The 24,899-nt window shown below is 40.2% G+C and overlaps 1 protein-coding gene across 7 annotated transcripts; it reads left to right on the forward strand.

Moving 5' to 3' along the window:
- Nucleotides 1-85: 85 nt before the first annotated feature.
- On the forward strand, nt 86-22,405 carry LOC125461392 (chromobox protein homolog 3-like). 7 transcript variants are annotated; one of them, XM_048550129.2, is made up of 6 exons: nt 86-214; nt 1,595-1,676; nt 7,483-7,624; nt 9,021-9,186; nt 16,291-16,388; nt 21,197-22,405. In XM_048550129.2, the coding sequence occupies exons 2-6, from the start codon at nt 1,625-1,627 to the stop codon at nt 21,324-21,326; spliced, it is 588 nt and encodes a 195-aa protein (XP_048406086.1). In that variant the 5' UTR covers nt 86-214; nt 1,595-1,624; the 3' UTR covers nt 21,327-22,405. The 7 variants fall into 7 exon arrangements, with proteins under 7 accessions (XP_048406086.1, XP_048406077.1, XP_048406131.1 ...); XM_048550120.2 differs by lacking the exon at nt 86-214 and adding an exon at nt 229-387; XM_048550139.2 differs by lacking the exon at nt 86-214 and adding an exon at nt 399-710.
- The last annotated feature ends 2,494 nt before the right edge of the window (nt 22,406-24,899 follow it).

Consider the following 24,899-nt stretch of genomic DNA (forward strand, 5'->3'; position numbering starts at 1 on the left):
ATACAATCTGCCAAAATAATTTCCTAAAAGTGATTCTTGGTCACGTGACGGGCGGGTGGGCTGGCTCCGAAATGATTAGTGTTTCGATAAGGACTGTATTTTTTTTATTTAAAAGATCTAGGTTTGGTTCTGTGCCTCGTAGGCGTGTACTCGTGAATAGTTTATGTTAAGTTATTCGATAAATTTTGGAAAACGGAGGGAGTGCTGGTTGGAGGTGTGCGCAAGCGCGTTGTGTCAGCGCGTGTTTTGGCGGGACCGAGTGAACCTCAGAGAGGGAGAGGGAGAGGGGGAAAAGAGAGAGGAAAAAAAAGTGGAAAAGAAAAATAGAGAGACAGAGGGCGGGCAGTCCGGACAGCCAGCGGAGCACATCAGGACTGAATTGGGCAGGTAGGGCAGGCAGCAGCTAGTGCGCCAGCTAGCCAGCCGATCAGTGCTTCACTCTTACTTCCATCCGCTGACTCGTAGTGAGCGCGGAGTGCGGGCCTGGTAGCACTGCAGAGCCGCTCGAGAGCAATCAACCAACAAGCTGATTTTTTTTTTAAAACTTCCATCTCAATCGAGTCGGGTACACCAAAATTATCTAGGCCCAAACTCCTGGCCAGTGGCGGGAGCGAACGGAAGTCCGTGTAACAATCCAAGGAGGCCGTGGTTCATTTGTTTTGGTCGTGAAGGTTTCTAGGACTTGTGAACTCTCTGCCTGCCCCTGTCGGGTGGGTGGCGAGGTCGGGTTTCAACCTGTAAACTGGGGGGAAATGCACCTTCTTTGATTCATAGACCTAAGAGATTGACATAAACTTTTGTTAACAATTGCCTTGGATTTTATCTTCTGTCGCTGTTCCTGCGCCGGTTATTTATTTAAGGTTGAGGTAATGAGTTAAAAGGTAGTTTAAATGAGACTCCAATTCCTTAATGTGCGGAAGTCTTTGTGTTTTAATACTGTAAATATCGGTGTTTAGTTATCAGTTTGTAACTGGCATTTTTTTGTGATTTAATAGGATCCTTGTATGTGGAAATTCAGGACTTGAACCTTAGCATTCTTACGAAGTGCGCATTCTTTATTTTTCATTATGAAACGATTCTTTGCTACTGTCGCATTTTTTTAGTCTGGTCGTTGTGGTATGAGGAGGGGGTTGGAAACTAGGAAGATGTAAAATGGTGACCTAGTGTTCCTTAATGTTAGATGTTTTATATATGTTAGATAATTTTGAATTCAAAGAGTAAGAGTAGTTTAATGTTCTTGGTTTTTTTTATTGCTGTACTTTAACTTTTTAAAATCTGGCTTAGAAGTTTGTTTTTTTAAAACAATTGGGATTATTAGATAGAAGTCTGTAATTTGAATCAAATGCTACACAAGAGCAAGTAATTACATTGGAATTGGTTTGTATTTTTGCTTTTGGAATGTTTATGTTCATATGACTGATCATGATTAGGTTGGTATAACCTTTGCCATCTTGCACTATGTATCCCTTTTCTATTTAAACGTATTTCTAATTTAAACACATTTTCAAATAGTTACTATCATGTTTACTCCAAAATGTAATGTTTGAAATGCTGACTTTATACATGTGAGCAATTGCTGATTATTCTTTCCTAGGGGCTTGAGTAGGCGGATACAAAGTAGAAGATGACCACGGTTGAAGATTCCTTTTTTTCTCCTATTAGCCTTGTTTCTACTAGTGAGTTAATCCATGTTTACAAATAATAAAAAGAAAATGCATCATGTTATATCCCATTTACAGTATTTAGCCATTTGACCATATTTAAATTAACAAATTAAAATTTGTTCATATACTCCTAGGCCCCAAACAATGAAAATCTGAGTTCCTGTTGTGGTCCCAGGTGTGCCATTCTGACTTCAGAATGAGGTTAACAATTTATCTTGGGACACAGACTTTTCAACACACAATTGACACTCTTCAGCAGATAGTTATTGTGCCACTTGTGATGTTGGAGTTGATTAAAAGAGTTACAAAATGGCAGATTTTTATAATTGTGAATTAAGGATCTGCTGAAATCAAACAAAAAAAAACTTCAAATTCTCATAGTCAGCAGCTGGATAAGGACCCTGCATAGAGCTAGTAAGTGGGGAATATCATGGATGTGTTCAGTGGAGCTAGGAAAAAAATGCTCATTTATATATTAGATTTGTTATTGGAACCTAAATATGCTAAATATCCTTGCAGTAATGTGTCTAACAAAAACATCTTGTGAAATATTTGTCTGAAGTTGCAAGCTTCTGCAAATATGCTCTCCTAACTTCTATCTTGACAGTAAAGCAACTTCTGCAATGTGGTGGTACGTTACAGTTTACTCCATGCTTGGGTTGTTACGATAAAATGCACTCCTGTGTGCATTTTGTAGTTTGGAGGTGTGAATGATAGGCACATGATGGTAGCGGCTCCAAAGTTCTTTCCATTACAGGGCTGACGAGGAGTCTTTCCCATTCTAACTGCTTGTTGGTGTATGCTGCTGGGATTTAAGCAAGTAATGCTGCTAATGTCCCAAAGGACCATAAAGCTGCTCCCTCATTAGAGAAAGGTGACTGATAGGTGACTTTAGCTTGGGTCACTATGTATTCGTGACCTTAACCATTGTGGAAATTGAACGAAGATGGTGTTGTTCTCTATCACATATCAGCCATCCAACCAAGTGAGCTAACATACTCTCTGGAGAAATTTACAGGGTGACATTCAATCTGTTTGGCCATTTTATGATTATTCCTTTCTTAGTCATTTAAGTTCTGGTGGGATCATTGAAGCTAGGATTTCTAGCCTAGAGGCAGAAATGCCACCCATTCCACCATGTTTACCTCCTTTGAAAGCTGTACCTAGTTTTGGACTGAATTCAGCAGTGAAACTCTTCTCCACTTGCCCATTTTACTTTTGTACCGTGAAGTTCTAAACTGTAGTCAAAAAAATGTCATTGTGAATAATGGAAATCTGAAATTTAGATCTGCGTATTTTATAAGTTGTTTGTTTCGCAGCAAGATTACTTTAAATCCCTTCTACCCAAGTATGGCCAATACTAAAAACAAAAGTTTGCTACTGTAATTTCATAAAATGTGAATGATACAATTGAATGATTATACTTGGCTATGGAATCAACTGTTGACAAACCAGCATTTAATATTTTCTCATTATTGCACTTTTTTTTGTTGAACAGAAGGCAGATAAATTTATTACCTACCCAATTCCTTCACAACTCAGTTTAAATTAGTTTTTAAAACTTGAAGGGATAGGAGTGTTGTTGAAATGCTTTTGTTGGGTTTAATCATTAATGACAAAGTGATAATATTTATTGATTGTAGTAATGTTTTGATTTCAGGATACCCTATAGGGCATAAATTCTGACACTTTTTTTTCCTTTTTCCACTGCTACCCTCAATCTCTATTGCTAGTTTGCAGATTTGAAAATGCTTTCCTGTGTCTTGCTCAGACATTTATTTGTGTATGATCCTTAAAGTTTTATATTCACAAACTGGAAAAGGGAATTCCTAGCTAAACTTAATTTTGTTCCTTTTAATAATAATGTGCACACCAGGGTTGTGAAGACCTCATGCTCTTTGCCCATCTTAACCCAGAGGTACTCAAATCAGTCATATATTTTAGTACTGGCTATCTGAATGCACTTCTATCCTCAGACATCTGATTTGCCTGGTGCATCTATTTGATGCATGAGTGTATTGAGCCAGTGAAGAAATCTCTTCGCCATTTTCAAAAAAAAGTTAAGCGGTCACCAGGGTTTTTTTCACTCCCATTATTGTGTCTGTGTGTGAGATATTTGGACAGTCGTAAGGCAATAGTATTTTGTCCATTTTGGTTTTTAGATGGAAAGGAGAGGAACAGGCTTTGTAACTATTGCAAGGTAAATTGCAGCAAGTTATTTCTAAGTCACCTTCGTACTGAGTTAGCGAAATGGTTTTTAACTTTTTAAGACTGTGGCATCCTAGAGAAAGGGAATCTCTCAGATGAATTTAGTTCAGTTCCTGCTGAACGTATGTATGCATTCATACTTGTTTGCAACTCCTACTGCAATCAGTATTTGCCTGTATGGTCAGATTTTCCTCCTTAGCCCAGGGGCACTACCTGGAAACTTCTCATGCCAAGCACGAGAGAGATTGAAGCATTTTCTCTCCTATTTCCACATTGCTTAATTAAAGCAAATGCGCTAGCGTGGTGACTTAAAAAATAAAATGAAATTGTAGTTGGAATCTTAGTAGTTCAATAGGTTAGACAATCTCCTTTTGCATTTCAGAGTTTGGCAAACCTAAGATTGTTTAGATGACAATGCCATTTATTATCAAAAGGGTTAGTCTTTCATAACGGGCACAAATCCTTGTACATTGGCTTAGATTTTGATACTAATTCTATGGGAGTAATTGTGGACTCTTGACTTTTCACACCATCCCAATTGCTGTTGCAAATCTCTTTACGGTACTTCTAACCAATTGCAGGTGACGTACAATGGATAAAGTAGATTTACAAAGCAACTAAATTGTTCAACAACCTATTTTTCTTTTAAAAGAACTCACTCAGAAGACCATTTCTAAAAGTCTTTTTTTCTGAATTGAACCCTAATTTTCCCCAGAAAATAATCTCATGTATATTTTCCTTATGCCCTACAAATCGGCTTGTCTTGAAATCTTAAAAATGGTAACAGAGGCTGGTGCTGGCACTTTTCGAGAGCCAGGGCATATATTTGTCGGCCTTTGATTCTGCAAGATTTTATTCTAGCTGCAGCTTTATAATCCAAGCTAGTAAGGGTGCATCTGTGAGTTGACTGTTTTGTTACCTTTGTGCATGGCTCTGTTAACTGCAACAGATTGGATTTTGCCCGTCTGTAGGGAGGTTTTCGAACATTTCCCCTTCAGCTTCATGTCTCCAGAAGAATTCAAAGTTGCCACTGATTCTGAATTTTTCAGGATGTTCTGAAGTAAGTATAAGGATGGCATTTCAATTTTTGAGCAGAAGCGCAAAGAAATCGTGGTTTAAAGAAACTTGAGCTTTACATCTAAATTTCTTTGAGCTTTCGTGCCATCTCTAAGACTTCTGTTGGAACCCTCTTTAGCTCACTAACACAGCTCCATGCCATTCATGTGAAATCATCTGAATTGCTGCGTTGATGGTAAATCTGAACTGGTTGTACATTTACCTTCAATTTTTAAACCAGCAGCAATTAACCCAGGTCATTGCTCCTTTTTCTTTCTTGTTTTGGAATTTGTTTTCCTTTTCTATTGAGACCTGCGTTCTGAATATTTGAAAGCATTTTATGATCTCTGAGCCACATTGGGAAGTTTCTAAAATTACATTAATCATGTCAGGCATATATTTAAGATTTCATGATTCGATTTAATAAAGTTTGCATTGAGGCCTATACTCTTCAAGTCCTGATTTTTTTTCACTGACTGACCTCTGCTTGCTTGTGTTTGTTTTACATTCTGTTTTCAATTAGGCTTTCTGAAATTTTGACATGGTGATTGTTAGCATGGAAAGTGATGCAAACTTTGCTATAACTTAGCCAGCTATGCTGTTTCATGAAATTCTCATTTTTTTCATGTGAATTTTTTTTTAATTGAAAGTGATCCTTGTATGCTAGTCTTTCTGGGGAACTGTTAAAAGCCAACATCTTTTTGAGGATTAGTGTTCCTCTTCATCCTGTGTTTCAGTTTGGATTATTATTATTTGTGGATGAGTGAAAGGAGAAGATTTTAGCAGTATATACTCAGGTTAGGTACTCAGCTGCTAACCAGGATGTTGAATTCAAATTCCACCTTGGCAAATAGGGAAATTGAATTCAGTAAATCCGGTTGGTTCTTGGCCTGTACAATTTTTTTTGTTCTTTTTAAAATTGAACTGATTGGATATCTTTTATGGCGTTGACTCACCACTATTTTCTGAACTGTCTTGCGTGTCATTGGCACTTAATGGTAAGTAGTAAGAATAAATAATGACGCTTCATGTTGCTGCATCCTAAGGTATTTTGGAAAGTAGCACCAGTAACCCAAGCAATACATGGACTTATTGGTTTAAAAACTATACTCTATAAAATAGGAGTTCTACACTTCTAATCGATCTTTTATTGGAAAGATCAATTGCAAATCTTTAATCAGGTTATGCAGCATTTTTGAAAGCCTCCAAATTACAATGCTCCATATGACTTTAATTGTATACCTTTTAAGGTATTAGCTTTTTAAATGTTTTAGTTTTTATTGCCATGTGGTAATAATGCACTTTTCATATTTGGAACTTTGTTGGCTATTTGATTAAAGATGGGTATGGTATTGATAACGTTTTAAAATTGCTCAGGTACCATGTGATTATTTCAATTTCAGTTGGCCATATTTCGCTTTGGGTTGGAGAAAATAGAATTATTTAACACAAATCAGGAATGAAGCCATGCAGAATTAATGCTAGTAGGCAGATCTATGTCCTAGGTGCTGCACCTTATTGTACTTGAACCTTGAGGTGTGCGTGTCATGTGACTAGGTGCAAAATATGCACAAGTAGTCATGTCCCTCAGTGGTGTTCTGCTCCCTCCAAGTTTTGACCACAGTTTTGTAAAGAATTTTATTTTTTTGAAAAAACACTGTCGACATGCATAGGTATGTTTTGAGGATAGCAGTCTCTGGATGCAATGTTTAAAAATGGGTGGAGGGAGTGCAGTTGAAAATGATGCACAATCCCAATCAGAGAGACCAATTGAGGAAGAAAACCTCAACATTTCAAAAGTACGTAAAAATGCATTTGAGGTACTATAATCTGCAAGAGTGTAAACCCATAGTTGGAAACTGAATAGACACTTTGTTTGGAAGCAAACGCACAATAGGCTGTGAATAGCTTCTTTCTGTGCCACAAGTTTTGTTTTGTGAAGGCGTTTATGAATTTTGCAAATATCTTGGAAAAGGTTAATGTAAAAATCGACAAATCACTTCAATTCTCAATTAACAGATGCTTTGGATGAAAAGAACATCTTAGCTCAGCTTTGCCTTTTTTTTGCCAACTGCTAAGCCTCCTTGTACAGCGCCTCAAGTGATGTGTTGACCATGTTCTTGGAGATGCGTGTACTGCAATATTCGTGCAAGCATTTAAACATGTAAAAGCACTTGGCTGTACGACTTAACAACTGCAGCATGTGAATTTGAATGCTGTTGGTAATCCTGTATCAAGGATGTATAAAATTTTGGCTGGCCTACAAAGTGAAAAACTTTATTGTTTGCTCACTTTTTTTTGTACCATCATGAATAATACATGGTTCATACATTAGGATGTCTGATTAATGGGGAAGACCAGTTTTTGTTTTTTTGAAACTCCAAATGCTGGCCTTAACTTGGACTTCTTTGTAAGATAAAGTAGCATCGGGAATTGAGAATAATCAGGTATTACTTGTTTTGGTTTATCATCTATTTGTAAATTTCAATGTTAATATTTACAAATTGATTTGAGAACTGTTTTTGTTTGCTTTATCGTGTCTTCTTTTTTCCAGACAAAATGGGAAAGAAACAAGGTAGCAAGACAAAAAAATCTGAAGATGTTCAACCTGAAGAATATATTGTCGAAAGAGTGTTAGACAGAAGAGTAGTACAAGGAAGGGTTGAATACCTTTTGAAATGGAAGGGTTTTACAGAGTAAGGAGTTTTACTGCACAGGCAACCTATTTCATTACTTTTCTGACCCATTTCTGTTTGAATGTTAGATGGTGATTTATTTTGTGAAAATCAAATCAAATCAAATCTACCAAATCTTGAGTTGAAATAGCAATTGTGTGTTTGATAACACACTTATAAAATATCAACATCATGGCAGCCATTTTAAGGTGCCATTAAATTTGGAAATTGCTTCTCCTGACTGAATAAATGAGGCATAGATGTGACTACGTATTGACACTAGTTTTAGGTGGAAGAAATTCTGATATATGCTGTAGCATCTGGTGCTGTGAAATCCACTCCTTTTGTGTTCACAGTGCTGAGAACGAGCAAGTGGGCATAAAACTGTTTTCAAACCTTTTTTTTTCCCCCCTTGTTTTAAACGTCCACAGATTGCCAGCAGTTGAGTTTTTGGTTTGTGCTGTGCACATTATCCAATCACAACAGTTAACACATCATGTTTGACACAATTGATGTTGGTAGCATTGGGTATTGAGCTGATTGTGTTGACAATTAAGTTACAGTGCTGTGATCAAAGACTGCTTAGCCATTCCTTATATACTAATGTGAGACCTGACCTGTATTATCTAATCTTAAAAGGCTGACTCCTTTAGCTTATATTCCTTAACTCTGATCAAATACTGGATATTTGTGTTTTTGGTGTTCCAGGATGCAGCATGATTCAGTTTGTTTGGTCAGCTCTTGTGCTGTATTTACTGCGTAGCATGGAGTATACTGCAATCCAGAACCACCAAACAACATAATTACTGCTGCGAGTTGAATTTGAGTAGATTCTAAATCTAAGTGGAGATGAATGTTGACAGATTTGAGTTTTTCCATTGTAGTTCTGTAATAGAACGTCTTTTGAAGAGAAAGGGAAGGAAAGCAAGATCGTGCTGCAAACCTGTGCCATGTAACAAATAAACTACCCTATTTGGAGCATTACATAAATTGTTACTGATTACAGAGTGCTATTTATAAAAAATATACTTGGATTTGGTCAGCTCCTTTCGCAGTATTCAACGAGAAGCTTAACTCTCTTGTGCTGTGGTTACTGAGTATAACAGTTATTGCCAGTTAGTTGTAAAGTACATATAATTCAAACTAATGATTTATTAACAAAATGTGCAACATAATAGGATTTATTACTAGTCTTTTTCCTGTATCCACTTTTACATTTGTTAGTTCTTTGGAAGAGCTAGCATCGGGTGTCAATAGAAAGATTTGCTTGTGTATAAATGTTGTCAGCTCTGTGTAGTTAAGTGTTCTGTGCTTTCTTTCTGTGGCTGATTTTTATTAGCTTTTGTGCTAATTATGTTAAATGGAGTATTCTGACTAAACACTAGCTCAATTCTGTTCTCACATGAACCTGTTTCAGTGCTGACAATACATGGGAGCCGGAGGACAATTTAGATTGCCCAGAGTTGATCCAGGAGTTTCTGGATTCCCAGAAGGCTACCAAGGAGCGTACGGATGGATTCAAAAGAAAATCTGTCTCTGAAAGTGAGGGTGAAGAAAACAAGCCAAAAAAGAAAAAGGATCCAGTAAGCCACTGTCTTCAGTTTGATGTTTCCTGAACTTTTTCAGCTGAAACAGCTTTTATTTAATTTTACAACAAGGCTGTGCTCAACAATAGTCTGACAACAGAAACCAATGATAATAGTGTAGCAAACAGCAGCTTTTTCTCGCATTAGAAGTCAAGCAAGAGCATTGCTCCCTGGCTACTAGTTCACTTGTGTCTAGTTGCTGATCATGTTAAAAGTAGCTTGTCTCAATACATTTGGGGCCTTAATCATTTGCTTATTCCCATTCCACCCTAGCAATAAGAAAGTGTCAATTAGGAAGAATGTAGCAGATGGTATAAATACAGGCTGCGAGTCTATTGCCAATTTAAATCAAATTGCCACCTGCCTGAACCTCAACTTAGAGATAAATTTGATTTTGTAGCAAAATGGAAATAGCTTGGTGAGTAGAATTTTTAGGGGCTGCCAGCATTTTCACATTTGAAATTCTACATAAAACACAAGTTTAGAATGACTATTAGGTTATCAGAGGGAGTCAACTCATTTTTTAAATTGTCGAGTTTTGTTTAATTTCCTACAGTAGTCCAAATGATTTAAATAAATTTGATTGTCAGTGGATCCATTTAAGGGACATCTGTGGCAAGTGATAATGTCCTTACCCAGGACCAGGAGACCTGTGTCTGTGTTCAAGTCCCACCTATTCCTGAGGGATGTAATGACATTTTTGAGCATGTTGATTAGAAAAATAGGTTAACTTTTTTTTAAAAAAGGCACTTATAAGCACTCTTCTGGCACAGTGATATTGTCCCTACCTGTGGTTCAGGAGGCCCGGATTCAAATTTCATCTGCTGCATGTGTGTAACAGTATATCTGAACCGCTTGACTGAAAGTATCCAGATGCTGTAATAGAGGACCTTTTTCATTTTGTTATAACTAAATGTTAAAAGACAAAGAGAAGGAAGTAAAGTTAAAGTGCTCTAAAGCCGCAGAGGGCATGGCTTCTGATGAAGGGTCTAGGCCCGAAATGTCAGCTTTTGTGCTCCTAAGATGCTGATTGGCCTCCTGTGTTCATCCACTCCACAGTTTGTTATCTCGGATTCTCCAGCATCTGCAGTTCCCATTATCGCAATGGTCTTTGGGAAGGTTTTATAAGGTCTGTGGAAGAAAGTAATGCTGTGATTGGGAGGTAGGGGGAAGTTTGTGCACTGGTTAAAATAATGGGATTGCCTGAGGGCACCTGTTTTCAGCTTGTTGTGTTGGGGCTGGACTCCCAATCGGGGAAGATGGTTATGATCACTTGGTAAAATTTTACAGTTTCATTCATAATGACTCTAAGCAACTGTGAAAGTGAGAAGCTACTGCTGCTGAGATGGAAAATGCATTCACAATACTGGATGTGATGAATGGATTTTATAGCCAAGGATCAAAGATGCCAAAGTTTTGCCAGGACTGGTTCAGTCTGAGTATGTATTCCGGATAACTTTGATGTTTATGTATGCCAAGTTACAAGTTTAGTTTTCCTGACATTCAGACGGAAAAGCTAATGGCTAATGATGACATTAACTTGGAATATGGCTGGATATCATAGGACAATATCCAGAAATGTGTCCTCCTCATGTGATTGGATATGTCCTTTGCAACTTATTTTCTGTTGCCTAGCTGGTTGGATCCTACACTCTAAAATTTCCTCTCCAAACTGCTCTGCTTTATCACATCCTTCATTTATGACCTGCAAATTTTTGCTCAAGTTTGTTGACAATTTTTCATACATCCTCCCCTTGTTTGGGGCCAATTTTTGCTTCCCATGATCTGTTTCTTCCCTCCTCTCCCTGCACGCCCCTGCCTATGCCGCCCCCCACAACCTCCAAAGAAAATCAGTGCAAGTTTTTCTGGATGTTCCTTTGTTAGAAGGTGGCTGTGCACTTACATAATTTCAGAAAAGGTTTAAGGATGGATTCTGTATTGTAGTGACTGTGTTCATGAAAAGAATCTGTTTGTTTACACAGTGGGAAGTGAGTCACAAGGGTAGTCCACAGAATGCATGTAGAGGTGAAGAGTTCTTGCACAAAATGACAAAATATTGGCAAAAGTTGAAAATTGTGAAGACAAATCACTAACCCCTAATGTGTATAGAAAATTCCAGGAGGCTGACTGCATCCAACATTGCAATGGGGAATGAAATTGAATAGTTTGCTCTACGTGAAGTATTGGAAACATGATGTGCAAATCTGTTTGGTAAGGGATATATGTTAAACATGGTACCAGTAACACTCCCTTGCCCTTATAAAGGTGCCATGTGATCATCTTATCAGTGTTAGTGACCATATAGTTAGGGGACCGGTGGCTGAAATGGGGTGGAATTGAAGGAACTACATGGTTGTTATGGAAAAGTTAAGTTTGGACATGGTAAGCAAAGGTGAAATGAAATACAAGTCATAGTAATTGGGGATTAAGCAAAAGTGGGTGAGCAAAGGTGAGATGTTTATTGCATTGTTAATCTCAATAGCAAAATTCATGTGGTCTTTCTGTTCAAAGGTGATAGAAGAAAGAGAATTTTGTGAGGTATACAGTCAATTAACTGGTATCTGCCCCTTCAATTCTGAAGGTAATGCACTGTTCGACATGGTTAAAGTAGATCAGATGATCATGGACCAGACTGGTTGGTTGTGTACTCCAGCTTGAAAACCCCAGATTGAGAGAAGAAAAATGGAGGGATATTAGAGAAGAATATTACAGTGTGAGAAGATCTTCAAAAGCAAAGATGAGATTAGATGAAGAAAAGTTGGGGTGTCAGAATATGACGGAAGTTTAAGAAGTGTAGTTTTTTTATTTATTTAGTGAACTGACCAAATTTTCTTCCCATGTGTGCACTCCTGCCACTACTGAGGATGGATGGTAAAGGTTAGAAATGGCTTTGGTCTGTTTGAGATCTTGGAAGTGGTGATCTCTTGTGATGGCAGGGTCTGGGCATTTAGGAGTGATAATGGGAACTGCAGATGCTGGAGAATCCAAGATAATAAAATGTGAGGCTGGATGAACACAGCAGGCCCAGCAGCATCTCAGGAGCACAAAAGCTGACGTTTCGGGCCTAGACCCTTCATCAGAGAGGGGGATGGGGTGAGGGTTCTGGAATAAATAGGGAGAGAGGGGGAGGCGGACCAAAGATGGAGAGAAAAGATAGGGGGAGAGGAGAGTATAGGTAGGGAGGGGATAGGTCAGTCCAGGGAAGACTGACAGGTCAAGGAGGTGGGATGAGGTTAGTAGGTAGGAGATGGAGGTGCGGCTTGGGGTGGGAGGAAGGGATGGGTGAGAGGAAGAACAGGTTAGGGAGGCAGAGACAGGTTGGACTGGTTTTGGGATGCAGTGGGTGGAGGGGAAGAGCTGGGCTGGTTGTGTGGTGCAGTGGGGGGAGGAGATGAACTGGGCTGGTTTTGGGATGCGGTGGGGGAAGAGGAGATTTTGAAGCTGGTGAAGTCCACATTTGATACAATTGGGCTGCAGGGTACCCAAGCGGAATATGAGTTGCTGTTCTTGCAACCTTCAGGTGGCATCATTGTGGCATTGCAGGAGGCCCATGATGGACATGTCATCTAAAGAATGGGAGGGGGAGTGGAAATGGTTTGCAACTGGGAGGTGCAGTTGTTTATTGCGAACCGAGCGGAGGTGTTCTTCAAAGCGGTCCCGAAGCCTCCATTTGGTTTCCCCAATGTAGAGGGAGCCACACCGGGTACAATGGATGCAGTATACCACATTGGCAGATGTGCAGGTGAACCTCTGCTTAATGTGGAAAGTCATCTTGGGGCCTGGGATAGGGGTGAGGGAGGAGGTGTGGGGGCAAGTGTAGCATTTCCTGCGGGTGCTGGGTGTGGTGGGGTTGGAGGGCAGTGTGGAGCGAACAAGGGAATCACGGAGAGAGTGGTCTCTCCGGAAAGCAGACAAGGGCGGAGATGGAAAAATGTCTTGCGTGGTGGGGTCGGATTGTAGATGGCGGAAGTGTCGGAGGATGATGCGTTGTATCCGGAGGTTGGTGGGGTGGTGTGCGAGAACGAGGGGGATCCTCTTTGGGCGGTTGTGGTGGGGGCGGGGTGTGAGGGATGTGTTGCGGGAGACGCGGTCAAGGGCATTCTCGACCACTGTGGGGGAAAGTTGCGGTCCTTGAAGGACTTGGACATCTGGGATGTGCGGGAGTGGAATGCCTCATCGTGGGGGCGGAGGTGGAGTAATTGGGAATAGGGGATGGAATTTTTGCAGGAGGGTGGGTGGGAGGAGGTGTATTCTAGGTAGCTTTGGGAGTCGGTGGGCTTGAAATGGACATCAGTTACAAGCTGGTTGCCTGAGATGGAGACTGAGGTGTCCAGGAAGGTGAGGGATGTGCTGGAGATGGCCCAGGTGAACTGAAGGTTGGGGTGGAAGGTGTTGGTGAAGTGGATGAACTGTTCGAGCTCCTCTGGGGAGCAAGAGGCGGTGCCGATACAGTCATCAATGTAACGGAGGAAGAGGTGGTGTTTGGGGCCTGTGTAGGTGCAGAAGAGGGACTGTTCCACGTAACCTACAAAGAGGCAGGCATAGCTGGGGCCCATGCGGGTGCCCATGGCCACCCCCTTTGTCTGTAGGAAATGGGAGGAATGGAAAGAGAATTTGTTGAGGGTGAGGACGAGTTCGGCTAGGCAGATGCGGGTGTCGGTGGAGGGGGACTGGTCGGGCCTGCGGGACAGGAAGAAGCGGAGGGCGTTGAGGCCATCTGCATGCGGAATACAGATGTATAGGGACTGGATGTCCATGGTGAAAATGAGGTGTTGGGGGCCAGGGAATTGGAAGTCCTGGAGGAGGTGGAGGGTGTGGATGGTGTCACGGACATAGGTAGGGAGTTCCTGGACCAAAGGGGAGAAAATGGAGTCCAGATAGGTGGAGATGAGTTCGGTGGGGCAGGAACAGGCTGAGACAATGGGTCGACTAGGGCAGGCAGGTTTGTGGATTTTGGGAAGGAGATAGAAACGGGCTGTGCGGGGTTGGGGAACAATGAGGTTGGAGGCTGTGGGTGGGAGGTCTCCTGAGGTGATGAGGTCATGAATGGTGTTGGAGATGATGGTTTGGTGCTCGGGGGTGGGGTCATGATCGAGGGGGCAGTAGGAGGTGGTGTCTGAGAGTTGGCGTTTGGCCTCGGCGATGTAGAGGTCAGTGCGCCATACTGCCACTGCGTCACCCTTGTCTGCGGGTCTGATGGTGAGGTTGGGGTTGGAGCGGAGGGCTGCCTGTTCTGCAGGGGAGAGGTTGGAGTGGGTGAGAGGGGTGGAGAGGTTGAGGCGGTTAATGTCTCGACGGCAGTTGGAGATGAAGAGGTCGAGGGAAGGTAGGAGGCCTGGGGGTGGTGTCCAGGAGGAGGACTTGTGTTGGAAGCGGGCGAAGGGGTCAGTGGAGGGAGGGTTAGGTTCCCGGTTGAAGAAGTAAGCGTGGAGGCGAAGGCGGCGGAAAAACTGTTCTATGTCCAATCGTGACTGGTATTCATTGATGTGTATTGTAGGGGGACAAAGGTGAACCCCTTACTGAGGACTGACCATTCGTCCTCAGTCAGTGAGAGGTCTGGGGGGATGGTGAAGATGCGGCAGGGCTCAGTGTGGCTGTCTTCTCTGGGGTTGCTGGCTGTGGAGGTTGTGGGCGGGGCGATGAGGTCGTCGGCCATGGGCGGGGTTCCATTGGCATCCCAAAACCAGTCCAACCTGTCTCTGCTTCCCTCACCTGTTCTTCCTTTCACCCATCCCTTCCTCCCACCCCAAGCTGCACCTCCATCTCCTACCTACTAACCTCATCCCACCTCCTTGACCTGTCTGTCTTCCCTGGACTGACCTATCCCCTCCCTACCTCCCCACCTATACTCTCCTCTCCACCTATCTTCTTTTCTCCCCATCTTCGGTCCGCCTCCCCCCTCTCCCTATTTATTCCAGAACCCTCACCCCATCCCCCTCTCTGATGAAGGGTCTAGGCCTGAAATGTCAGCTTTTGTGCTCCTGAGATGCTGCTGGGCCTGCTGTGTTCACCCAGCCTCTCATTTTATTGTCTGGGCATTTAGGAGTTGCCTGTACGATTGAGCATGCTTAGAAGTTTTTTGAAATTTAAAACGTGTAGATTAAAGAGTTGGCTGTCATTTGATAAATAAAAGTTGTTTGAGATTTTTGAGTAAGTTGGCATGGATCTCTGATGCACTATAAGAAGTGCTCAAATGGAAGGTTATGGGGATCATATTCAAGAAGGAAAAATGATGCAATGTATCGCCAGGTGGAAGGTTAACAAACAATATAAGCACTTGTAAATAAAGTTCTCAATTTTATTATGTGCGAATATGCTATTGAAGAGAGAATTTTCTTCACAGTTGATGTTTAAATGTTTTCTTATTGTTTAATGATAACAGGAAACTGTTCTAAATCGTTATAAAAAGAGAAATTTTTAAAGCAGAGGACATGTATAGGTCAGTTGGGGAGTGGGGCAGTTGGATAAACTTCATCTCTGTACGAGGTCCTTGATAGTGTAATCAGTGAGCCAAATGTCAGCAATTCATCTAAGTGCTAGGGTGTTGCTGCTGCAGCAGTGTCCTCCTAATTGCAGAAAAGTTAGTAATTGAGGTTGTAGACTTTGGTTGGGAGTAATGACTTGGTACGGACAAGTAATGGGAAGGTGAGAAGTTGTGCAGCCTTCCTCAAAGGGAATATTAAATATGGTGAGAACAAGTGAGGTAGGAAGGTGAAATTAGAATGATTAATGTCTCCACTATTTTTATGTTCTTCCACAACCATTGTTGGCCATTTTAAAAATTGGTGAGATCATGGGGAACTGAACTAGATCATTTTCCGTGAGCCACTGTTTAAAAACCTAAGCCTACAATCCAGGTCAGCATAGCATGAATTAAATAGTGAATCAATTCTTGCTACTGCTCATTTGTTCTTGCTCAGTCCGTTGTGACACTACCTCGTGTGCTATCTATCCAAATATCTTGCACCGACAAATTACTTGGTTTCTGTTTTTTTAAGTGTATGCCATTGCAGAATTCTTATCTGCATAATATACCTGTGTACGGGTTTTCTACAACTGTAGTGTTTGCTTTATATATATTAATACATTTTCTTTTAAAAGAATGACAACCAACCAAGAGGTTTTGCACGGGGATTAGAACCAGAACGCATCATTGGTGCAACTGACTCAAGTGGAGAATTGATGTTTCTAATGAAATGGTAAGGATTTTTATTCTAGATTGTGCTCGAGCTCAGATGTACATTGATCTCATCGTGGAGTTTTAAGAATTCTTTTGTCTGTGTTTGTCGTATGTTCCATTTAGTATCATACAAAATCTCAAATCTACCTGAATAGAATGCTTGAAACTTACAAGAAGACTGTCTTCAAGAGAATAATGGAAATTAGTGCTTGTCCTGTCTCAAAAGTGCCTTATACCCTAACAAATACTTTGGGGCCGTACTGTATAAATTGCTTGCCATACTTCATACACAACACTGTTGTAATTTTTCCCTGTATAGGGTAAGGGATTTTTATTAACCAAGTTGGTTTTGGGATTATTCATTTTTCTTTGGAACAGCTACGTGGTTATGTCCTACTCCTGTTTCTATGTTTCTTCAACTTCTACCTATCAATTACTTTTACATTGTCAACCGCACAGAATGTCAATTCTTTGGATACTGGCTCCTCAACAGTTTCCCATTTGATGTAATGACAACTTCTTAATTTTAAGCAAGTCTGTTAAGTTTACTCATGACATTTTGTGATCTAAGCAACAACCTTTCTAGATGTTGCGTGTAACTGCAGTCCTACATCTGTGTTTCAGTAAATCACCTCTGCATTTTCTCCATAGACACAACATTCTCCCTAAACTCTGCTGATCACGTCCATGCTTTCATATTTCCATCCCTCTCTTTATTAAGCCAAGGTCCTAAATGTTTTTACAAGATCCTCCTTGACTACCAACGACCTGAAGGCCAAAGATTGTTGGGAATGGGCAGGAATTGGAGTTGAGGCTGCAAGATCATGGTCTTATTAAATAGCCTGCTCATGCTCCTGGTTCATGTGTCCATGCATTCTTTATGTAATCCTCAGGTTTCTCTTCCTACATCTTCTCCAGCATTGCATAATTGAATTTCTGTTGCACAGCTCACTTATTTGACCAAAATGTTACACTTCATTTATGTTAAATTGCATTTGCCACATATCATACCATTTCACCAATCTGTCAATATTCTCTTAAGTATGTTACTCTTATTTTGCTCCTTTATCTCCCCATCCCCTGTTAATTTATATTCAAGCCAACAGTACTAATTGTCATCTCCACAGGTATTTGCTTATTCCTAATCAGGGTGGAATCCTCTCTGCCCCTGGGTGCAGGGGGCAATTGTACCAATACAAAACTTGAATTTGTAATATTCATTTTTTTACATGGGAAGGTATCCCATGGCACTTCAGGGATTTGTATTGTTGTACAGTGTGTGAGGACTGTGGGAGCTTTGGTTACTTTGACTGACAGGACAAGGGAGGAGGAATTTAGCAAGCGGAAATGAGCGAACAGTCTCCATCTTTAAAAAAACTCTAGAAGCTCCTTGCAATTCATAGAAAAATTAAAAGATTGAAGAAGGCATTTCAGCCCAACAACTGATTACAGGACCAATTTGGCCAGACCCATATTTCTGCACATTTAATCTCTTTTTAGGAGTGTATCCATTTCCTTTTTCAACATCAGAATTCAATATACCTGTATGCCACACTTTGGACATTGTATTCCAGATTAAACCACTCACTGCATAAAATATGAACATACATGAGAAACGTGAATAGGCCACTTAACCCGTTAAGCCTTCTCCGCTATACAATAAGTTCGTGGCTAATCTGATTGTAACATCAAATCCACATTCCTGCCTAGCCCTTATAAGTTTTCAGCCTTTTTTCTAAACAAGAATCCCATCTACCACCTCTTGAGCAACGTTAACGATTTTGTTTCCACCATCATTTTAGGAAGCATTCCAAGGACTTGGCACTTTTGAGGGACAGAATTTCACCATCTCTGTTTTAAATGAGTCGCCCCTGCCTTTTAACTCCTTTTGACTCCTGGCTCTCTCTACTCCCATAAAAGGGAGCAATCACTTGACATTTTCCTAGTCAAGACTTCTGTGGATTTACTGAGGCTCAATCAAGTTGCCTCTTATTCTTGTAAATTCCAGTAGACACAAGCCTAGCCTATGCAATCTTCTCAAAGGGAACCCTCTTATTCCAGGTCTCAGTCGAGCGAATCTTCTCTGAAGTGCCTTAAACAAACTTGCATCCTTCCTCAAATAATATGACCAGTACTGTGCACTGTACTCAAGATGTGATCTCACCAACACCTTGTACAACTGAAGTGTAATCTCTCTACTTTTACTTCATTCTCCTAATGATAAATGGTTAACATTCTGTTTGCTTCTCTAATTATTTGCACCTGTCCAATGTGAGATTCATGCACAGGACAACCCAGAACCCTCCACATCCCAATGATCTGCAACCTCTGAATTTAAATTATGTTCTTGTATTCTTACTGCCAAACGGACAGGTTCACACTTTCCCAAGTTGTGATCCACTTGCCAAATCTTTGCACACACTCAACTTATCAGTGACCCTTTGCAGACTCCTTATGTCCTTTTCACATCCCACACTCTTACCTATGTCAACAACAAATTTAACTACCTTTGGTCGCTTTGTCTGAATTGTACAGATTTCAAAGCCCCTATACCTACCCACTGTGGTATACCACTCATGACATCGCAATAGCTTGAAAAACCCATTTATTCCTACTCCTTACTTCCTGTTAGCCAGCCAAGATTTTATCCATGCCAATATATTACCCCTTCCTTAGTGATCTTTTATTTATCACAGAACCTCAATGCCTTCTGGAAATTTAAGCACAATGCGTCCACAGGGTTCCCTTTTAACCAAGCACAAGTTACTTCAAAGAACTCCAATGAGTTAAATGTAATGCATGATTTCCCTTGGGCAAAGCTAACAGGGTTTTGTCAAATTATAAGAGCACTTGGATAAGTTCAATATAATGCCTTTACTAACAGCTTCTAACGTTGCCGTATTGTGTATGATAAGCTAATGGGGCTGCATTTGCCTCCTTTCTGCCTCCCTTTTTGAACAAAAGAGTTAGTTTCCAATCTAAATGAACTTTTTCTGAATCGAATGTGTTTTGGAGAATTAAAACTAATGTATCATCTATCTCTCTGGTTATTTTTAAGACCTAAGGATGAAATCCGTGCTTGTCAACTTCATTCCAACAATTTCCTCAGTACTACTTCCCCAGTGATGGGTGTATGTGTTTTTTTTTTGCATTCCTCACTCTCTTTCATTTCCTAACTTACAGCTGTTTTCCGGATGCTACTTGTATCCTCTCTAGTGAAGACCAACATGCTATCTGTTTAATTCGTCTGCCATTTCTTTAGCCTCCATCACTAATTCCCCAGACTCATTTTCTGTAGGGTGACAACTTGATTTTTCTTTTTTAAAAATTCAAAGAAGTGTTTCCTATCTGTTTTTATTTTTTTGCTAACTCTCTCTCATATTCTGAACTATTAATATGGAGAGAAAATTAGTAATTCTTTGATTTGTTTTTTTAAATCTTCTGTCCAGTCTTCTTACCTGCCACCTGACTTTTCATAATTGTCTTTTTTTTAGTTTGATGCTACCTTTTGACTTTCATTGAACAGGTGTCAGTTGTCACCTAGAATTTTTTATCTGCTGCAATGTATCTATTCCACGCTCTGTGAAATGCCCCCTTAAATGTTTGCCACTACTTTCACCTCTCCTTAACCTAAATCGCTATTTCACTTTTCATGAGCTCTGATTTTATTTCGTTTGAATTGCTCTTGTTGAATTCAAAATCATGGCCTTGGACTCAATATTTCTATCCCATAAACTGCCTATAAAATTCACTTGCATTAGGGGTGCTTTCACTGTTAGGTCAGTAATTAATTAGTCTTGTGTTTTTGGTTAAAACCATGTCTAATAGCCTCTGTAGTCTTTGCTGCCCCACTTCTTTCCTGTCGCTCTCGAGACCTTGGTTCTGAGCCTGAAGCCCCAGTCCCTCCAGACCTAGCCTTGCTAACTCTTGCCACTCACCTTCTCGCTCTTCCAATCACAGGTTATTTTTCTTCTGCCATTTCTGCTGATGGGGGCTATCAGCAGGAAATGCAGGAGAAAAGCAACTTGTGATTGGAGATACAGGTCCCCTGTCCATTCTTCATGCTCGTGATTACATTTCTCTTGTGTGTTTTCGAGGATTTACATACCTTTCTCCCTGATATTGTGTTTCTATCTGTTTGATGTTTAGCAGACAGCTTTGTGCTGAAGGCCTTATGCTCACTTGGTGTTATGCCAAGGTCAGATTCTTCAAGTAGTGTTGAAGGTTTTTTGTTGCATCTTTATGACCTGATAACATTAGGTTGTCATTTATTAATGAGCCTTTAATGGATATGTGATTTTAGGGTAAAATAACTAGAAGTCATGAATTCGCATGGTGGTAACTTGTTTCCAACTTCCTGTTTGTGAAACCGCTTCACAATATAAGGAGATTCTTTGAATGCTTTGTGCTTTGAATTGATCATCACAGTATTCATAGAATTGGCTTTCCTAAACAGTTGTATTGGACTCAGCACTAACTTTGCTGTCTCTACAAATGGTGCCAGACTTGTTGAATTATTCCAGCACTTTGTTCTTTATTTGGGCAGCTTTAGCAATACAATTACCAATTTATGCTTGGAACCCAAGCTCTGTCAGAGACAGAACACCCTCTTGTCACAGGGTATTCATGCAGCCAGGGTAAAAGTGGCATTGAGAATTTAATCTGAGTGAGGTGTAAGGGATTCTGGGGGAGCTGTCAGATATTGAACAGTTCTCAACTTTAGTGTATGAATGGCTCAATTAAATGGAGCTTGATTTCAGAATGTTGCCTTTTAGAATGTTTTGTTCCACAGATCATGTTAGCCTTTCTTATTTGCACCTTTTTTAGGAAGGATTCAGATGATGCAGATTTGGTTCCATCCAAGGAAGCAAATGTTAAGTGTCCGCAAGTTGTGATTGCATTTTATGAAGAGAGACTGACATGGCATTCCTATTCCACGGATGATGAGGAAAATTAACGCTGCACAGTAAATTTAAAGGATGTTCTGGCAAAATTTTGTGTATTCGTGTTCAGAAGTACTGTTATTGGCAAGTTTAAAAATCTGCACCTGAATTATAAAGTTCACCATCTATTTAATGCCCTTTGACTGCAAGGTGAATTTCAACTGGCTGGTTTATGCATTGAGAACATTTGTTACAATACTTGGAATATATTGATTAAATGCATAAATATCAAATGTATTTTTGGTCCTTTTATTGACAGTAAGATTACCTTGACTGTTTTGCCAGAAAAATTATTGTGCACGTTAATGGACAGCTTGTTTGTGATCTGTCATTCAAATCTGCGTTTAAACTGCAGTCACCTTGATTTAAATAGCTTTGGTATGAACCTGTTTGCTTATATTGTCGACATTTAAGAAAACTGAACTGCAGGTGGACACATGACACATTAAGACTACGTCTGGACAAATAATCAGTTTTCAACTTGCAGAATATTTGGCTTAGCAATCTATTATGGCTATTTTAATTATTTTAATTATATCGTATTTCTAATGTTACTGTAATGTTTCATTGGCAGTTTATGGAAGTGTGGTTTCAAAGTATAATTTGCCATGTACAATTGCTCTGGAGTTGCAATTAACTCAGGTTTTGTAATGGTTTAAACAACCAAGAAACTGATCAGGCACTTCATATTCAATAAATTTGCTGTTGTAATGCAAATGCTGAATTGAAACTTGGGTACTTGATCAAGTTGCTAAGTGCCATTTGACAGTAACGGTCACTTGTGTATTACAGGCTGTAACTATTATGAAGTTGACTCTCTTCAAGCTTATAAATGATATGATCATGAAGTAGCTAATCCAAAACATTTCTGCTCTAATACTGAGCTACTGCAGCAGTTTGTTCTCCAATGTGACCAGTTCTGCAATACACGAGTTGGTTTTGAAATCTGAGTTATTTTATTTATAAATTTAGACTTAAGCAATGTTTTTGTTGAATACTTGTATTGCCCAGTTTCTTCTGAAATGTTTTTGTTTTCTTGTTGACTGCTGAGGGAAATGTTTAATAAAACTATTTTTGTCTTTTTGAGTATAAATGTGATCTCTTTACTCAATGACACATTCAAGTATCCCAAATTGAAGATGAAAGCACTGAGACCAGACTGAAAAGAAATAGTGCAAGGATAGATTATTGGTGCTGCTTAACATGTTTTGTGCCTTTTACTTACATGTTTTGTTTGGGTTAGCATTAACACAAAAGTGGTTCATGAAATTCTGTACCAACACTCTGCAGATTAGCAAAGTGCAATAAATTTTGCCAGTGATCCATTTTGATATTAAATTAGTGATCTTGAATAAATGGATCCTTTCTGATAATGAATGGTAAAATAGAATGGAGAATCATGAAATGACAAAAGTTTTTGGGTTGCGAACAACGACTTGTTTTCAAAAAAAACACCACATTTACAGAGATTTTCAGTATGATTAGTGCTTTGTAATCAATTAAATACTTTGCTGCAGTGATTGAGTTTGTTGAATTACTGTGATTAATGACCAGGTAGACATCTTTTGTACTGTTGATTCAAGGATAAATATGGGCCAGGGTACTGAGGGCAACTCCTGACTGTCTTCAAAATCATCTGAGTTGCTATAATCTTACCATTTTTTGAAATGAAAAATTATATCTTTAATGCAATGCTACCTATAACAACATTACTCCTACTGCACGAGAGTATGGCCTTTATTTTTGTGCTAGAGCCGAGGTGAGCGCTCAACCCAGAAACCGATTCACAGCCACAATTGACACTCGTAGTGCCCCAGCGTGGGGGGCAGAAAAAAACAAATGTTTACCACTTTTACAAAGAAAGGTTATAAGCAAAAACTTTTGAAGAAGTGGCTTTCAAGTTTCCGTATACCCCATGAAAAGACTGGTATAACTGGGACTTATGTGAGTGCCCATAGCCACCCCTTTGACCTAATGACAGTGAGTCCAGTTAAGAGTTGTTTGGAGTGAGAACAAGTTTGGCCAGGTAGAAGAGCGTGGTGGTGAATGGGGTTGGTTCAGAACCATGGATTAATTTGCAATTGCCACTCCTTGTCTTGCTGTGCAGTGTAAATATGTTTTCAGTGAAGAAAAATACATGCACTGCATCATTGCCATAGGCACTGTTCTTCTCTTTTGTGTATCTCCATTACTGAAAAGAAAGGGGACTCTTTTTGGGCACTTTGGTTCAATATCAAGTAATTCTAAGAGCTTCTGCTTATAAATTTCCAATGAAACCAAATTGAAATCTGTCGCAGAAAGTGACAACCTGTATCTTCTTTGACTGAACTTAATTTTAAAATCCCTTTAATCCAAGTTCTCTCCTCACCTGACTCATTGTCATGACTTGATTGCTTAGACAACAAGCATTTTCTGGTATCTTACTGAATTAGCCATCAGTTATGATTTTCAGTTATTAAATTCTTCACTAGTACTGAGGGTTTGTTCGGGGTGCAATACAACTGGTCCACTGCTCTCGACTTGCTTATCAAAGGTTTGGATTACATCAAAAGAGAATCCCAGCCCTTGTGTGGTAAAACCAGAACCTGTCATAGAATCTGTACACCACAGACAAAGGCGCTAACCCTCCAAAGAGCATTCTACCCAGAACCATTGAGCCACTAAGCAACATTACTCTGGTTAGCTGCTCAAACGACCTCAATAGCAGGTTGAGAATTGCTTTGGTTAGTCTATGATCTGTCAGTTAATCTACACCCTGCACTGCATAGGTAATCATGAAGATTGTTCTGACAATGGTGTTAATCATTTGGGTGGCTCAGTGGCCAGCACTGCTACCTTAGTGTCAAGGAGCCTGGGTTTGTTTCCATCCTTGCATGACTGTGTGGAGTCTCCACATTCTTGTCTGGGTTTCCTTTTGGGTGTTCAAATTTCCTCCCACAGTCCAAAGATGTGCAGGTTGGGTGGCTTGGCTGTGCTAAATTGCCCATAGTGTTCAGGAATGTACAGGCTTGGTGATTTTAGCCATGGGAAGTACAAGGTTACAGGGATGGGCTGGATCTAGGTGGGCTCCCATTTTTTGGAGGGTTGGTTTGGACTCTGGGCTGAATGGCTTGCTTTCTCACTTTTAGGGATTCAATGGTTCCTAATTTACTATCCCCTGAGTGCCAGAGCGCTGGACTGTTTCTTCTTTGGTCAGCTGTGAAATTAAGGTGAACACATTTTTGGACTTTGGCAAGTCGCAATAGGTGACTGAGCTGAGAAATTTCTCCCTTCAGAAAGTTGTAAATCTTTGAAAACCTGTATTCCAGACTGATGTGGATGTTCACTCATCAGTATTTAAGTTTCTGACCACACATCCACCCCCAACTTCTGTCTCTAAAATAATCAAGAGTCTATCTCGGCCTATGTATGACTGAAATCCTCATATGCCTTTTTTACCTCGAGACAACTGTACTGTAGTTCTCTGGCTGGCCTCATATTTTCCATCCCACACAAACTGCTGCCCCAATGTGACTGTATGTTACTCCAAATCTCATTCACTCATTGTCCCTGTGTTCTCTCCCAGCTGTGACTTACTGCTGTTCATG

Source organism: Stegostoma tigrinum, chromosome 2, assembly GCF_030684315.1.
Source record: "Stegostoma tigrinum isolate sSteTig4 chromosome 2, sSteTig4.hap1, whole genome shotgun sequence".
NCBI classification, from domain to species: Eukaryota; Metazoa; Chordata; class Chondrichthyes; order Orectolobiformes; family Stegostomatidae; genus Stegostoma; species Stegostoma tigrinum.

Excerpts from the sequence above, each read along its gene's own strand:
- LOC125461392 (XM_048550129.2), top strand. The coding sequence starts at position 1,625 with ATGACCACGGTTGAAGATTCCTTTTTTTCTCCTATTAGCCTTGTTTCT. Across the intron at positions 7,625-9,020 it reads AAATGGAAGGGTTTTACAGA|TGCTGACAATACATGGGAGC; the intron begins GTAAGGAGTTTT and ends AACCTGTTTCAG. Across the intron at positions 9,187-16,290 it reads CAAAAAAGAAAAAGGATCCA|AATGACAACCAACCAAGAGG; the intron begins GTAAGCCACTGT and ends TTCTTTTAAAAG.